The 17,055-nt window shown below is 42.5% G+C and overlaps 1 protein-coding gene across 2 annotated transcripts in view; it reads left to right on the forward strand.

Annotated features, from left to right (window-relative positions):
- The window catches only part of IGSF3 (immunoglobulin superfamily member 3), a 116,178-nt gene that overhangs the window by 80,271 nt on the left and 18,852 nt on the right, over positions 1–17,055 (forward strand). For both annotated transcript variants that reach the window (XM_079974765.1, XM_079974766.1), the window contains one exon: positions 1,300–1,704. In XM_079974765.1, the coding sequence (XP_079830891.1) occupies positions 1,300–1,704 (405 nt within the window). The remainder of the gene's footprint in view (positions 1–1,299; positions 1,705–17,055) is intronic.

Consider the following 17,055-nt stretch of genomic DNA (forward strand, 5'->3'; position numbering starts at 1 on the left):
CGCATTTCGAAAGTTGCAGAGGATTTTTATTTCAGGACGGATAGCCATGTTCGCCTCTTGCAGCAAAACAATCAAAGATTTTTGCAGCACCTTGGCAATTCAGCACATTTATTATGGCAAGAGCTTTCAGGAACTAAAGCCTGCTTGATCAAAAATATTGCCCTCTCAAGAGCTGCATAATAGGAATTTCCAAAAAAAGGAGGGGGGTTACACTGCAGTCTTTGGCAGTGACTATGCCAAGTATTTAATTTATAATGATATTCTAAAGGTAAAGGGACCCCTGACCCCAGATGACTCTGGGGTTGCGGCGCTCATCTCACTTTACTGGCCGAGGGAGCCGGTGTTTGTCCGCAGACAGCTTCCAGATCATGTGGCCAGCATGACTAAGCCACTTCTGGCGGACCAGAGCAGCGCACGGAAACACTGTTTATCTTCCCGCCGGAGCGGTACCCATTTATCTACTTGCCATTCGTGCTTTCAAACTGCTAGGTTGGCAGGAGCAAGGATCAAGCAACGGGAGCTCACCCCGTCGCAGGGATTCGAACCTCCGACCTTCTGATCGGCAAGCCCTAGGCTCTGTGTTTTAGACCACAGCGCCACCTGTGTCTTAATCTCTCTTAAATTTTTATTTCATTCAAGTGGAGTGACTTAATAGAAATTATTTATTATAATACGTTAAGGCGAATAAGATTGATACAATTTGGAAAAATCAAACCAGAGGGGATCTACAGCTGCCAACTGCAAGAAACGATCCAATTTTATGTCTGATGAATCTTTTTAATATGTGCATGCTCATTTTACATGTAATCTTAAACTGTTAACTCAAAAATAACTTTTTACACATTTTCATTGCTTTTTGGGCTTCCTGTGATTGTCATTTCTCACCTTAAGGTCACTTACAGTGTGTTCTAGGAGGCTGAAATGTCTCTTAGTATTACCAGATTTGCAAGCATTTTTTCTATTGTGCGGAGGTTGTCCTGTTTGCCCTATATAGAACGCAAAAGGAGATTGCTGGTAACACTGAGGTTTGTCAGTAGATTTTTGTATGTTCCCTGCTGAATTTCTAACTCCAAAATTCAGGGATTGGATTGTTTTGTAGAATTCTGGGGGGAGCTTTTCCCGTCCCTGTTTTAATGTATGTGTTTATTTACTGAGAATAAGAGTTTACCAGACCCACCTCCTGTGAGCTGCTGTTAGGAAAGCACTTCTTACTGTGGTTGCAGAAATTGACGTGCCAATGGTATTACAGTTACTGTTGAAAATATTCACTTTGTGTGTCTGTCTTTTGCTTTTTGGTAGATGCTGGCTTTGCAGTTACAGCCATCTCCCGCACCCCTGGAGTGACCTACAACGAGTCGTTTGATTTGCAATGCATCATCAAACCACATTACCCATCCTGGGTCCCAGTGTCTGTGACGTGGCGCTTTCAGCCAGCAGGCAGCACCGAGTTTCACGATCTGGTCACCTTCACTCGGGATGGAGGTGTTCAGTGGGGAGATAGGTACGTTGGGTTTCGAACCAGGACAGCCATTGAAAAATCGGAATCCAGCAACAACGTGCGCCTGAGCATCAGCAGGGCCAGTGACACAGAGGCGGGAAAGTACCAATGTGTGGCAGAGCTCTGGCGGAAGAACTACAACAGTAGCTGGACACGACTGGCAGACAGAACCTCTAACCTGCTGGAAATCAGGGTCTTACGGCCTGGTAAGTATCCTGTTGACAATGCTGCCAAGACTCTACCTAGTGCAGAGACTTCGGTACGAAAGCTTGCCATTCCAGCTGCATGGAATTACTCATCCTTTTTTATATTGTGTTTAGGGTTATAGGGCTTTTCGCTTTGGTACCTTTTTTTGGAGATGCAGTTTTTGTTTGCTTTGTGTTGGTTTCAGAGCAGGAATTCGCGGGTTTTGGTTTTTTTTAACCACAGAAACAAAAGAGAAATCTCAACCTCCCTGAAGTTTTCACTGTAGAGAAGTGTAGTGCCACTGTGCTTGTTCCTGACTCCATGAGGCAGGTGTAAACATCTGTTAAAAGGCAGTTTAAGATGTATTCTTAGCTCACAGTTGTATGAGCAACTTTGTGGTACCTATGAAATGTGTCTCCAGGACCAATTTCATTCCTCATTTCCTGACAGGGACTCAGTTTTAAGCTTAGACAAGCCATCCTCTCCCACATGTCTTATCTTTGGATCTAATGCGAATTACATAATGGTTTGAAAAGCTTGTCTGCCTATTAGTTATGTTTTGTGGGTTGTTTTTTTCCAGAAAACATCCACATCACGGTACATAGCACTTGTGAAATGTTTGCTGCCTTCCTAGTTTGTGTTGTGGCTTAACACATTAGGTTTATGAGGATTAATGACCAATCTTACACGTCCAGAAAACACGATGGTGCATCTGTTCTTGGAGTACAAAATGTACATGCAGGATTGCATGTGTAAAATGAAATTCAACATGTTGGAGAAAAGACAAAGCTAGATTTCCACAGTCAGCTGGTTTGGGGCTAGCAATGAAACATGCAGCCTCAGATGTGCATTCTGAAGAAGCACTGTCACCGGAGTGCTTTCTCTCTGTGTGTAGATTAACCCATAAATGTTTTGGCTTATTTGAGTACTCATGAAACTATTCAGTTGAGAAAGGTACATTTTAAGAGGAGCTCTGGTTTGAGATTGGTGGTCTGGTCACATTGATGAGGGATATGTACTATTACGGTCAATAAGACAGACTTCTAATGAATGTGGTCAGTAAGGATTCAAGGAAGTGCCGTTTAAAGGAGAGATGATGTCAGGCACAATATTGTGGCTCTGATCCAACATCAATCAGTAATTCTGTTTATCCAACTCATTCAGTCTAATTTCAGCTAGATACTATTTTTGTGTATGGCATCTATTATGCAAGTCTCATTCTGTGTCTCATACAAATCAGACAAGTACATGTGTCTAGGACATGTTGTTTTTGCCCTTCAGTTGCATTCTTGCAACTGCTCCTTTATCAAATGTGTTCCTTTTGCATTTGTAAGTGTGGGATCTCTTGATGCTTCCTGTCCTCCAGACAGATGACATATTTGAGGCTTCTCAAGAGTATCAAGTTTTGCATGTTGAAATCGCTTTACAAATAATTATATAAAATGAATGGGACATTGATGCCTATTAAAATGTAGATAGCAATTCCTTCCTCACATCTAGTGGTGCAGCAGTAAAACTGCTAGCACATCTGCAAAGCTAAGTGGGGTCCTGTATGATCTCAAACTGGATGGCGGACCATGTGTTAAGATGGGGATTGGACTAGATGACCCTCAGGGTCCCTTCCAATTCTGTCATCTCAGATTTCACTGCTAATAGTGAATAGTAGCTAGACAAAAGGACTCAGCACCATATCTTGTTCAGGACTGTAACCCATTCAGTGCACAACCAGAGACAGTGGTTTTTAGTCTGCAGATTTCTGAAACCTTTAAAGCCCTGTGCTGAGTGTCCACATCTATTGAACTATGCAACAAACAGTAGTGGCAGTAGCAACATAATCCTAAAGTCAACCAACCAGAGCTAGATACAAAATAATGGGGCAGGGGGCAATCTTGAAATTAGGATTAACTAATACATTGCCTCTGAATACCACTAACTCCCCAAATTTAGTTTTCATTCTGGACATAAACTCACAGTTCTTTCACACAGTTCTTTTTTACTTTTAGCAGCCCAATTTAGGAATGATCGGGATAAAACATACCTGTCTATAGTCATTGTTAAATAGCTAAAAGACAGAAACTCTTGCTGATTTTCCTCAACCACATATAGATCTATCAGTAGATTCTGGCATAACCTCTGGCATGCAGTCCTAATTAGGACCAACACACTTCCCCGTTTGATCCACCAGGCCATTTCATCCAAGCCAAAACCATCTGCCTTACACCTAACATCAGGTGGGGAGCTGGTAAAGACAGGGCTTAGATGAAAGAGGCTTTGCAGTGCCGACAAAGCCTCTTCCACACTGCCTATGAAGTGCTTGGGAAGCACTACATAAAGGGCTTAGCAAGCCCTATATAAGCATGCTTTAAACACCAAAGACCAGCTGACTGTTGGTGCTTGGGAAGAAAGCATCGAGGAGAAAGAAAGGGGCCAGCAGTTGAGCCCAAGGATCATTACCATAACGTGAAACTGTGGCATCCAAATAAGACCATTGCCATTCAAATGCAAGCCATCCTAGATGGTGGCAAACATTTGTTGAAAACAAAGGAAATAAAACTTTTAATGTTATTCCAATTAGAACCGGCTTCTTTACAAGCTTGGCTGATTGCCCCCAAATGGTGCCCCCACTGGACATGTCAAATTAGCCATCTCAGAAGTATTCTCCTTCACATTACTGCAATGACAAAATTTGATTGAGGGAGTGAAAGATGGTTGCACTTAGGCTGTGTAGATCCGGGGTAGAGTTCAGGTTAAGACTTGAAGACTTTGGTTGAATCCAGTGGAATGTCCTATTCCATTTTTGCTTGATGTTTATTGATTACCTCATCCTCTTGCAAAACATTTCAAGGTGTGATCAGTGCCACACGCTGAAGCACAGACGTCTGAGGGACTCAGACAAGGACAACAGACCCACTTTGGGAACTGAGCACATGACAGCTGGCTGTGTTGCAGACAACAGATATATTTATATATGACCCCCAACAGGGAATTTTGTCAGATGATTTGTGCCTGTATCAAATGCTGCCGACCTCATCATCATTTGTGCACTTAATTTTTCAAACATGAGCAGCATTAAGGCTTGGAAAGGACCAAGGGTGAAAGGATGCCGCATATACATGCAAATCAGCATCGTCCCCATCCAGAGCAGGCAATAACCTTTGTTGCTCTTCTTTTATACTTGAATAATTAAGGGAAATGATTTGAGAAGTACTGTAAGCTGCTGCTTTGCCTCATCTAAAAAGGGCACTCTGGTTCCTTTCTATAAACTGAGGAAAACCACAAGACTGCTTCATACTTATGACTTACCTGCACAGATAATATTTGTGTAGGAGAAAATGCGAAAACCCCATGTTAGAACTATTTATTACATGTTCATGTAAGACAGTGGTCTCCAAACTTTTTTCAAAGAAGGCCAGATTTGGTGAAGTGAAGGGCCAACCAAATCTTGTTAACCTTTTTTTAGGATTTTACCCCAAAGTTGTTGAGGCCCCCGAAATGGACTTTGGACCTGCCTGGTGTAAGAAGTGATCATGTCTGAAATCTGGGTTTGCCCTTAAGCTTTTACGACTCTGATCTGGTTTGAGTGGCTTAATTTGCCCTGCTTGGCTTTTTCAGGTTTGCTGCTTTTAAATATCTTGAAGGCCACTGAAGACTACTGCTGACAGGGTTCACAGGAGGCTTGTTTGCTAGTAATGTGCAACAAGATGCCCACAGGCCATTTTAGCACCATGAACAATATGGCCCATTAACTTAACCAATCGCCTAATCCCTAGTTTATCCCAATGCAGCATCATGCTGTAGCTGCTTGCTTGCTTTTTTAAAATAACTTGGGGGAGGGGGGTCATAAACAAGGATCATAGGAATGATAAATGATACAAATAAGTAGACCAAGTCTCCTCATTTGTATATCCAAAAAATAACATAATACATTTGCTGTAATATCTATGATATATGCCTCATTATGAGTGGTCAATGTTCAGGTTCTTGGTTTGTGAATTGGTTTAAACAATAACTGTGGATATTACAAGTCTTTCAGATGGGGTTAATGGTCTTGTGAATGCCTTACTGTTAAACTGGGTTAGCCAAGAAAAGTGTGGATTTGGTGGAGTAGCAGCCAAGGGGTTTTTAATTTTCCTAGTTTAGTCAATATTTCTTGGTCTGATAGTTCTATATTTCTGTTATAAAAGTCAGATAACCAGTATAGACCTTTTGCAACATAAAATTGTCATGAAGTGTTGTGAAAACAGTGGCTGGAAGGCAAGGGGTGTAGGTGGAGATGGTGCTGGAGTTAGGATTCCTGCCTTCCTTCTCTTTCCGTGCATTAAGTATGGTTTGTGTGAATCTGTTTTGAATGTTTAGCCCAGTTCTAAGAAGTGGTTTGCAGAAGTTGGTATTCCTTTGATAAGTTATTTTTCTAACTGGAGCCATTGCTTTGAGGTGTCGTCTAAAATAAAAGGGACAGCATGTCTTACTTGGTTAGCAATAAAATATAGATCAGGGTTTGGGATACCCCAGCCTCCTTCATTTGGCATTTATTCTGGGTCTTTTGCAGGAGTAATTATTTTTCTGCCATTTTCATATCTGTTTGGGGGAGAGGTCATGAAATAGGTGGACCATATATGGTAATAATATTTCTTTGAATCTATTATAAAACTCAGAAGTGAAAGCATCAGGTCCTTGGGCTTTATGTAGGTTTGGTTAATGTCAATTTCTTCTATGGAGATGGGGCTATCTAAAAAGCTTTTTTCATCATGAGTTAATGATGGTATGGGTAAGTTTTCTAAGAAATTGTGGATATCTCTTTTTTTAATTTGGGCATCGTGAGGTATATAATTTAGAATCAAAGGCAAATTCTGAGCAGAAGTCAGGAGAAAATGTTTTAATACCATTGCTTTTTTGCATACTGTGTACCCCTGACTTAGATTTTTTCTTTTTACATCTGCCAAAAGTCTAGAGTCATTAATTTCTAAGGAGTCTATTTCTTGTCTCTTTTGTTCAATTCCTCTAAGGAGGTATTTTGAACCTGAACTTTTATATTTAGTTAGCAGCTCAGTAATTTCCATTTCTAGTTTGGTTATTGTTGTAGAGACTTGTTTTTTAATATATGCTTTTTCTTTGATACAGATACCTCTTGTCACTGCTTTCATAGCCTCCCAAAGGTTGGTAGAATTGGTGTTGTCATTGTCGTTTTCCTTGAAATAGAATTGTAGGGTTTCTGCTATCTTTTCCTTTAGGTGGTTGGCTGGTTAAATGACCATGATGTAAAGGTTTGGATTTCATTGCTCGGTCATATGGTCACTTCTACTGGAGCATGATCGGTGATGTTATCAATGTTCACTGTGTGAATGGAATTAACTTGTGGAGTAAGCAGTAAGGGATGTGGGTGGCACTGTGGGTTAAACCACAGAGCCTAGCGTTTGCTGATCAGAAGGTCGGTGGTTCGAATCCCTGCAACGGCGTGAGCTCCCGCCAACCTAGCAGTTTGAAAGCATGTCAAAGTGCAAGTAGATAAATAGGTCTGGCGGGAAGGTAAATGGCACTTCCGTGTGCTGCTCTGGTTTGCCAGAAGCAGCTTAGTCATGCTGGCGACATGATCTGGAAGCTGTCTGTGGACAAACGCCAGCTCCCTCGGCCACTAAAGTGAGATGAGCGCCACAACCCCAGAGTTGTCTACAACTGGACTTAACGGTCAGGGGTCCCTTTATCTTTTAAGCAATAAAAAGTCTAATACGGATCAGGAGTCATGTTGGGGTGAAGGAAATGTCAAACTGAAATCTTTTGTATTTTCTCCGTATCTTGTATAAGCCCCATTTTTGGAAGAGCTATAGTAAGTCATAGGAGGTCTTTTATCTTTTAAAAGGTTATTCCAGGTGGTGCCCTTGCTCAAGGCTTTTAGAGACACTGCTTGTACATTTAAGTTGAAGTTACCCCCTAGTCTAGCTTCTCCCTCAGCCAGTTTATTGAATTTACATAATACCTTCTGAATAAAGTCAAGTAGCTTTGAGTTTGGTGCACATGCAAATCTAACAGTTATTTTTTTAATTGCCTTCAATTGTCCCTTAAATAAAAACATATCTATCATTCTTGACTTTAAGTATTGAGTTTGAAGTTTATTCCTTTGACACATTGTCTCAACCTTTGAGATAGGTATGGATTAAGAAATGTTTTGGGGAACTGGGGAACTGGCTCTGGAGCAATCCCCATTGTCACTGTGTGTTTGAGTATAGAGTTGAGAATGGAACATCCTGTTTCTCAGGGTCTCTTTAACTGTGGCAATCATTTATACTCTCTTCTCTTGCTACAAACCATAAAACCTAAGTGCTTCTGGAATTGCTTTAACAAAAACTACTGCAAAGCCCTGTTGGTATCAAAATTTAAGGGTCAGTATAGATGTGGCAACACTTCTGATTGGACAAACACCTGCTGGCTCTCAGGTTTAGAGATTGGCTGGGCAGGGGCATTGGGTTATCAAAGGAAGCCCCATATAATGGGGCAGCTAATAGCGGCATTTAACGAAAATCAGCCTCTGTGCCAGGGATATGGATTGTGGTTAATGTAAAGACAGTTCAGTCTGTTAAGGTGTCTCTGAAAACTGCGGGCCACTGAACAGGCAAATTGATTGGAACTGCAGTAAAGAGCAGAACAGTCAGAAGCTAAGGGTTAGTAAAGGTCAGCAGCATGGTGGTGGTCTATCATAGAACTTCTGGCTCAGAGAGCAATTTCATTTTCTCAGCTAGTTCAACTCTTTGGCCAATTAATTTAAGAAGCCCTGCCGGTCAGGCGCTTCCCTGCACCAGCGGCCATTACCTGATGGTACCAAAGTAAGCGGTACCAAAGTCTGCCATTGTACAGTCCTTATTGCCATGGGATGATAAGTTTGTATAACTGTGCTCAACTGTAGAAAAGGACTATGAAATATTATTTAACTTCAGCAGTAGGGCCTACATCCTCGCTTTCAGTATGCTGGTTGAGCCTCTAATTGACGGTGAGTGGCTGGCAGGGACCAAAACCCATTTCCTAATTCCAGTGGGCCGAAAAGAATAGCTGTTTAAGGCAAGTAATTTCAAAATCTGTCCCGTGTATGGACTACCAAATTAAGATAATCTCCCTGCGAATCAGCGGGTACTAAAGCATAGCCTGCAGACAGTCACTGACTCTCAGCCAGTTTCATGAAAGAAAACATAAATGTGTAGAATTCAAAGTTTGTTTATGGAGCTTCTCAACGGGATCTTTCTTAAAGACTTATTTCTTCCTGACAAAAGTGAAGCCTACAAGCTTTTGACATATTTTCTATTCTCCACTGACTCTGGGAGGCATTTCAGTTACTTCAGGAGTGGTCCTTCCCCTTCATTCGCAAGGAGGAGGGGCTATAAACTTGTTGATTCAGAAAGGGAAGGTTCTCTTTCTCTGGTGTAAAGGGCACATCTTTCAGGAAGTAGAAAGAAAAGTATTCCTTCTCTTCTCTTCTCTTCTCTTCTCTTCTCTTCTCTTCTCTTCTCTTCTCTGCCTGACATGGGTGAACCACACAAGGGGGACACCAGTAAAGGGAGGGACAGATGGTTACCTCTGTATGGCTACCGCTGTATCCCGTCTATCCAGGATTGCTCAAGGCAATCCATGCTCTGCAATTAGCTGCTGCTGCTGCAACTCTCCCTTGAAAGTTGTTTGCCTTAGCTCTTAAGAGGGACACTTGTTCAGAGCTAGTGGTAAGTGCAGCACCTGTCTCCCAATACACCTGTCAAGGGGATGAAATGTATTTTGCCATAGCCCAGTCATCTCCCACCATATTTCTGCACTAGCCCATTGCATGTTTATATGACTCACCCACCCTCCCTTTCTCTGCGGAATGGGTGTAGGTGCAGGGGTTGGGTTAAGAGTCAGCAGTACTGGCGTGAGCGTGAGATGTTTGCTCAGTGCTTTATGGTGATAGTACAGCATGGGAAGCTAGCATGGTGAAGTGCTAGTGGATCTCTCTGTAAACTTGTATCTGGACAAGGTTTTATTTCTAAAACCAGAGAACTGCATCATGGTAGATTAGTTTGTGATGTACAGTGGTACCTTGGGTTAAGTACTTAATTCGCTCCGGAGGTCCGTTCTTAACCTGAAACTGTTCTTAACCTGAAGCACCATTTTAGCTAATGGGGCCTCCTGTTGCCGCCGCGCTGCCGGAACACGATTTCTGTTCTCATCCTGAAGCAAAGTTCTTAACCAGAGGTATTATTTCTGGGTTAGCGGAGTCTGTAACCTGAAGCATATGTAACCTGAAGCGTATGTAACCCGAGGTACCACTGTACTAGCATTTTTTTATGTTTATGTTTTAAGTTTATGTAGATAGTGTGTTTATGCTTATCTTGCGCCATGAGACAACAAACACTTTGAACTTAACTGAGTGGGTAAGGAGTTTTCTCAACCAGGAACTCTTGGGAAAAGCTGGCTGCTGGGAAGCAGAAACACCCTGACATTTGCTGGGTGACTCTGCTGGAGCTGTGCATACTCTGCTGGTCACACCGGTCAGTGTGCAGTGTAGTATCCAACAGCAGATGGTGGGCCCAGTTATGGGCCGACTGACTTCAACAAGTCCAACGGGGGGAGCATGAAGCAAGGAACACTCAAGAAATGCTCTGGTATATTTGTGTGACTTAGAATTGTTTTGGCTGGAGAGAGCAAAATGCCCTTTGTGCACGAGCAGGGTTGTTTTAGTCCATGCCCTGCTTTTGTTTATTGCAAGTATTCCAACTCGTCTTTGAATAAGGATTGCTAGGGTTTGGGGCTAGAGCACAGTATCATAGCCAGAGTTTCAGCTCCTCAAAAGGCAGCTTTGATGAGACTGAAGCATAGTTTTGATAAAATGGTTTAGTAGAAGGCTCCCTACTCAAATCCTCAGGAGCAGAGGAGGACTGCCCATCTACCTACGGCAGATCCTCCTCTGCCATTTGGATAACCATAAGCCATGACCTTAGTGAGGTGTTTTGAAGCCCAGTAGTTCTATCTGCCTAAAATTGACTGAATGAGAGATATCAGGTGCTTCTGGTGATGGGAATGCTTTTCATGAAAGGGGCGTGTGAGGTCAGAAGCTTGATTCTCACTTTCTAACACCTTGTCGGAACAAGGCAGTATGTTTGCAAGTAAGTTGGAAAGGAAGGCTCACCACAGCAGGGATTACCACTCAGTCCAGCATCATAACAAGCTCAAGGTTTTATTATTGAGCTAAGTTGCCAATGCAGCTGTTAAACACAGTACATACTTAGCTTCCTGTAGAAGAGAAAGTTTACATATTTTTCTTCCATACCAGTGAAGGGAGGGGCTTTTTTTTCCTTTAGCATGTGATTCATTTGATTAATACCTTGCTTTTCTTTTTCCCACTGGCCCTTGGGTTTTGTTGCTACCGTCTGTTCTACCCACTATGGACCTCTGAATGACAGTTTGCTTGAGTGGCTTCCAGTAGAGACAGACAAATAAAGATGTTTTCAAGACTTCATACTTAGGATTGCATCAGTGACTTACTGAAAGTGATTGACTTTCATCTGGTTCACGTGTGTTACTCCTACCAACCTTATTGGAAGGTTTTTGGTTTTTTGCTCTTTGTTGCTCGTGCACTTGGCAAAAAAGTCATTTATCCAGCTTGAAACTTTATTGCTTAGATGTACACAGTATAGTGATAAATAGTGGAAACCTGTTTCTGAACTTGCATACAGATAATTTTGAAAAGTTTGGCAGCACACAGACTTTACTTCTACTTTTTTAATGAATTTTTTTTACAAATGTTGACTCTTAATGAATAACCTGCAGAGTAAATAAGCATATTTCTTTATAGGATGACTTATTTGAATAGAGTTTAATTAAATGTTTTCCTATTTGTGCCAGCGCCATTTATTTTGAAGGCTTTTTGATGAGCCATTGATGAAATAGCTCAGTGTGTGATTTTGCCCTTTGAATCTGCTGCTTGATGCAAGTTCTGTTTTCCATTTTTCACATCTCCATATTCTAATTCACCAGCGATCATTGAGGCGTACACATTTTCTGACGGCAGATGCATCTTGCACTGGAATTCTTCCCTCTTAGCCTTTTTATTTATGTGTGCTTCAGATTTTGACATGCTGTGAAGTCTTCTATTTTTCACAGACACAGACGTATATATATGAAAAAGTTATAGATGTTCTTTTTCTTCTTCCCGTCCAAATTTTATAGCTGCCTTCTTCATATATATATATATATATATATATATATATGGCACCTGTTTATTTCAGATCGGCTTTTGCTTTTCAAAATCAGAGTTGACCCTAAATTTCCTTGATGATTTCAAAACATGATTTTCTGTCAAGGTTTGAACTCAAGCCTAGAGTATCTCACTGTCTTGTGTGACCTGTGGCTAGTACTTGCAGCAGGCTGTTCCTCCAACACTAACCACATGGACAGATTCTGATGCATCAGTGCTTATAAAGCACTGCTTATCTGTTTAAGGACCATTGCTAACTGTTCTTAGTGTAGCCAATAACAACATAACCTAAACGGACTCTAAGTGGCTTGGTTGGCCCTCCCAACCTCTTGGATTCTTCCCACTCTCCCATTATTTTACCATGTATGTCTGGCCTCGGATGTTATATGAAAGGGTCTCAAATAACTATGCGATAATTAAATGACCTAACTAAGGAAATGGGTATTTTAAAACATTGGTAACGTCTATATATTTTAATATATCCCCGCGGCGGGGTGAGCTCCCGTCGTTCGGTCCCAGCTCCTGCCCACCTAGCAGTTCGAAAGCACCCTTAAATGCAAGTAGATAAATAGGTACCGCTTTATAGCGGGAAGGTAAACGGCGTTTACGTGTGCTGCTCTGGTGCCGGTTCGCCGGAGCAGCTTCGTCACGCTAGCCACGTGACCCGGAAATGTCTGCGGACAGCGCTGGATCCCGGCCTCTAGAGTGAGATGAGCACACAACCCTAGAGTCTGTCAAGACTGGCCCGTACGGGCAGGGGTACCTTTACCTTTACCTTTTATATATTTTAATAGTTCAGATGGGTTTTCTTGCTTATGCTTCTTTCTTGTGAAATTATTTTGATATAAGTTGCTTTGGCCAAAATCACCAGCAGCACCTAGTTAAACTATGGCACTCCCAAAGGAGGCAGTGATGGATACCAACCTGGGTGGTTTTAAAAGAGGATTAGACAAGATCTTGGAGGAGGTGGCTATCGATGGCTCTGGGTAATGCTTCTAAATACCAGTTACTGGAAACCACAGAAGAGTGCTCTTGTGCTCAGAGGCTGCTTATTGGTTTCCCACAGGCATCTGATTGACCACTGTGAGAACAGGATGCGGGCCTGATCCAGCAGGCTTTTCTTATGTTCTAATCAGGGACCGTTTTCTTCCTTATCTCACAAAGGATGTTCACTAGTAGTACCTAGCTGCCTGAACTTTCCTCTCCATCCTGCCACCATAATTTATCTTACACTAATTAGGGGTGGGTGGGAGGAGAGAGAGAGTTATGAAAGTATTAAGCATCACTTCATGTCATCTTGCTCTGAATCCATTTTAGGATTCAGTTAATCACTAAAATAATATATATGTTATTGTGATTAACAAAACAGAGAAATATAGGGAAATGGGACATTCTTCTTCAGTACCACCCCCAAAACCCTACCGGGCAATCATAGGGCCCAAGGTGGCTATTATTGGGACAGGCACTCCTTTAGGTACTTGGGTCCCAAACCATTTAGGGATTTATATGCTAGTACAGTGGTACCTCTGGTTACGTACTTAATTCGTTCCAGAGGTCCGTTCTTAACCTGAAACTGTTCTTAACCTGAAGCACCAATTTAGCTAATGGGGCCTCCCACTTCTGCCACGCTGCCGCCGCTGCAATTTCTGTTCTCATGCTGAAGCAAAGCTCTCATCCTGAGGTACTATTTCTGGGTTATCGGAGTCTGTAAGCTGAAGCGTATGTAACCCAAGGTACCACTGTACCAGCATCTGGAATTGGGCCCAGTAGCTCAGTGGCAGCCAATGCAGGGCTTTCAGGGCCTGTGTCACATTGTCCTGTAGGCTGCCCCACCTACCAATCTGGCAACTGCAACCTGCACCAGCCGCCGCCACTATCTTCAGGGGCAGCCCCACATGGAGTGCATTACAGTAGCCCAAGCAGGTTGTCACTACATATGTGCAGAAAATTCAGCAAGCAGTTGAAGTGGGAGTTTTAACTGCAACTTTTGAAAGCTGTTCCATGGTACACTCAAGACAATTCACTTTGTTTGAACTGGCTTAAGAAATCACACTGTCAGCTTCCCAGAGTGAGGGATGTGCATTCCATGCAGTCACAGGACTTTTGAGAGCTATTACTTCAGGAGCACAAAAATGAGAAGGCCTAAAAAAGTGGGATACAAATGCATGAAATAAATTATAAAATAAATAAATTGGAGTCAAGGGTGGGGCAGTATTTTGCCTAGCTGCACCTACTGTGGCAGTACTGTATGCTAAAGAAAAAAGAAGGTTGGAATATAAGCCCTTCTCTTGTTAAGATTCTTTCAGCAAAGAATCTGCCCTAGTGGTTTTCTCCAGCTTGTTGGGGAAGGGGTATAGGGATGGAGGGGGAAGCAGGGACTAGTTGTGAGAATCTCAGGAAAGAGTTAATGTTGTCATATTTACCAAGAAACAGTTCTCCACTCTCCTCTCCAGTAATTCAATCATGTTGGCCTGCTTTCAGGCAATACTACGGCAAAGTGACAAGTTAATAACGGCAGTAATAATAGTCGCAGAGCCTAATGTTGTTTCCCTTGCTCATACTCTCATTGCACCATCCTGCCGCCCATGTTGCCTAATGCAATTTCCAGTATTGTTAATCCAGTTTGAGTAGGAATTTTATTCTACTCTGCAAGAGAATAGCACATGCAGGAGCCAGGGTACCATGTACCTTAGGGACCTGGCCACATTATTTGTGACTCTGCCCTTCCTTGTAATTATATTATTTTTTATTTGTCCTTGATTCTCCAAGAGAGTAAATTAACCTTGTTGTGAATTAACTCCCCCTCTCTTTGTTCTTTTCCATACTCCTTTCATAGAAGAGATTGCCCCCAGAGTGACTTCTGCTTGTTTTTCTTTAATTATTCTCAAGCACCACCTTCTTTAATGCAACTAAATGTGCCAACTTCCTTCTGTAAAAAAGATAAACCATAATGACTTCATGCCATTTCATAAGCAGGTAATCACAAAATGGATTATATTGTGGAGGTGCACAATTGCATTGCTTAGTACAAAGCCTCCAACACTGTCAAGTCCCACTGCATAATTTTCCTAACCTTTCCTTTCCCTGTGGGGACAAAACCACAGGAAGTGAAGCTGTAATAATAATATTATTTTGAGGAAGGACAGGCTTAAAGACTTAGTACTCTCTCTCTCTCAATATATCTCTCTCTGTGTGTTTGCACATATTTTGTGTGAATTCCAATATATTTCCAAAGTATTGTTGTTATTTATCTACCACCCTTCATCCGAAGATCTAAGGGCAGCTCACAAGATAAAAATACAGGATAAAAGCACAAAAGAGATACAGTGGTACAGGGTTACAGACGCTTCAGGTTACAGACTCTGCTAACCCAGAAATAGTACCTTGGGTTAAGAACTTTGCTTCAGGATGAGAACAGAAATTGTGCGGCTGCAGCGCAGCAGCAGCGGGAGGCCCCATTAGCTAAAGTGGTGCTTCAGGTTAAGAACAGTTTCAGGTTAAGAACAGACCTCCAGAACGAATTAAGTTCTTAACCCGAGGTACCACTGTAGTTAAAACAAAAACAAAACAACAACCTTTCCCCAAACACATTTAAAAGGCTGTAGAATATTAATCAGCCAAAAGTCTGGTTAAAGGGGAGCATTTTTACCTGGCACCTAAAAGAAATACAGTGGTACTTTGGGTGACATACGCTTCAGGTTACAGCCTCCGCTAACCCAGAAATAGTGCTTCAGGTTAAGAACTTTGCTTCATGGTGAGAACAGAAATCGTGCTCCGGCGGTGCAGCAGTGGAAGGCCCCATTAGCTAAAGTGGTGCTTCAGGTTAAGAACAGTTTCAGGTTAAGTACGGACCTCCGGAACGAATTACGTACTTAACCCGAGGTACCACTGTATAACGAAGGCACTGGATGGACCTTCCACAAATGGGGAGCCACTGCAGAAAAGGCCTGTTGCCACCCTCAAAACTCTCTTGGACGAGGCACATGAAGAAGGGCATCAGAGGATGATTGCAGAGTCCTGTCAGTTTATATGGGGAGAGGCGGTCTTTGAGGTATTGTGGTCATGAGCCATTTCAAGCTTCATAGGTCCAAACCAGCACTTTGAATTGGGCCCAAAAGCTAATTAGCAAGCCAGTGCAGTCCAGCCAGGATCAGTGTAATATGTGCAAACAGTCTTGCCCCAGTGAGCAACCTGGCCACTTAATTCTGCACCAGCTGAAGTTTCCAAACCATCTTCAGAGGCACCCCTACATATAACGTGTTGCCATAATCTAGCCTGGAAGTTACCAAGGGTTTAGGCATTGCAAGGCCTGTCTTTGTGCATTATAGCAGGACATGGGAGCAGTCAAGTCGCTGTATTGGGACTAGTCTTTTTTTTACTCTTTCATAAAGAGTTGGGTGTGAGCAATGTGGTGACTGGGTTTGCTGGGTTTGCCTAATTGGCCAGATTGGTAAAAACAAAACGGGATTCCAGCGACCTCCAAAAAGATCTCTCCAAACTGGTGAATGGGCATTGAAGTGGGAAGTGCAGTTCACCACAAATAATATTACATACCTTTGAATGACAGCTGTTGGGGAACATGAGCAGGACAGTGCCATTGCTAGGGCCGGCCCTAGTATGAGGCAGTGTTAGGCAGCAGCCTCAGATAGCAGATCTTCAGTATCGGTTAGTTATTTTAATTCATGGTGATTATGGTTGTTGTATTTTTACTGCCGTTGTGATGGAGGAACGCTTGTGGGACTTTTCTGCCTCAGGTGCAAAAAGAAATTGACTAGCCTTGGTTACTATACACCTTGAGCTGAGTGTGTAAGCGCATTTGCTTCAGGTACAGTGGTGCCTCGCAAGACGAAAATAATCCGTTCCACGAGTCTCTTCGTCTAGCGGTTTTTTCGTCTTGCGAAGCATCCCTATTAGTGGCTTAGCGGATTAGCGCTATTAGCGGCTTAGCGGCTAAGCGGCTATTAGCGGCTTAGAGGCTTAGAAAAGAGGGGGGAAGGGAAAAAACTCGCAAGACTCACAAGACGTTTTCGTCTTGCGAAGCAAGCCCATAGGGAAATTCGTCTTGCGAAGCGCCTCGAAAAACGGAAAACCCTTTCGTCTAGCGGGTTTTTCGTCTTGCGAGACATTCGTCTTGCGGGGCAACACTGTATCTAGGTGG

The sequence above is a fragment of the Podarcis cretensis genome (genome assembly GCF_951804945.1).
Source record: "Podarcis cretensis genome assembly, chromosome: 4".
Lineage (NCBI taxonomy): Eukaryota > Metazoa > Chordata > Lepidosauria > Squamata > Lacertidae > Podarcis > Podarcis cretensis.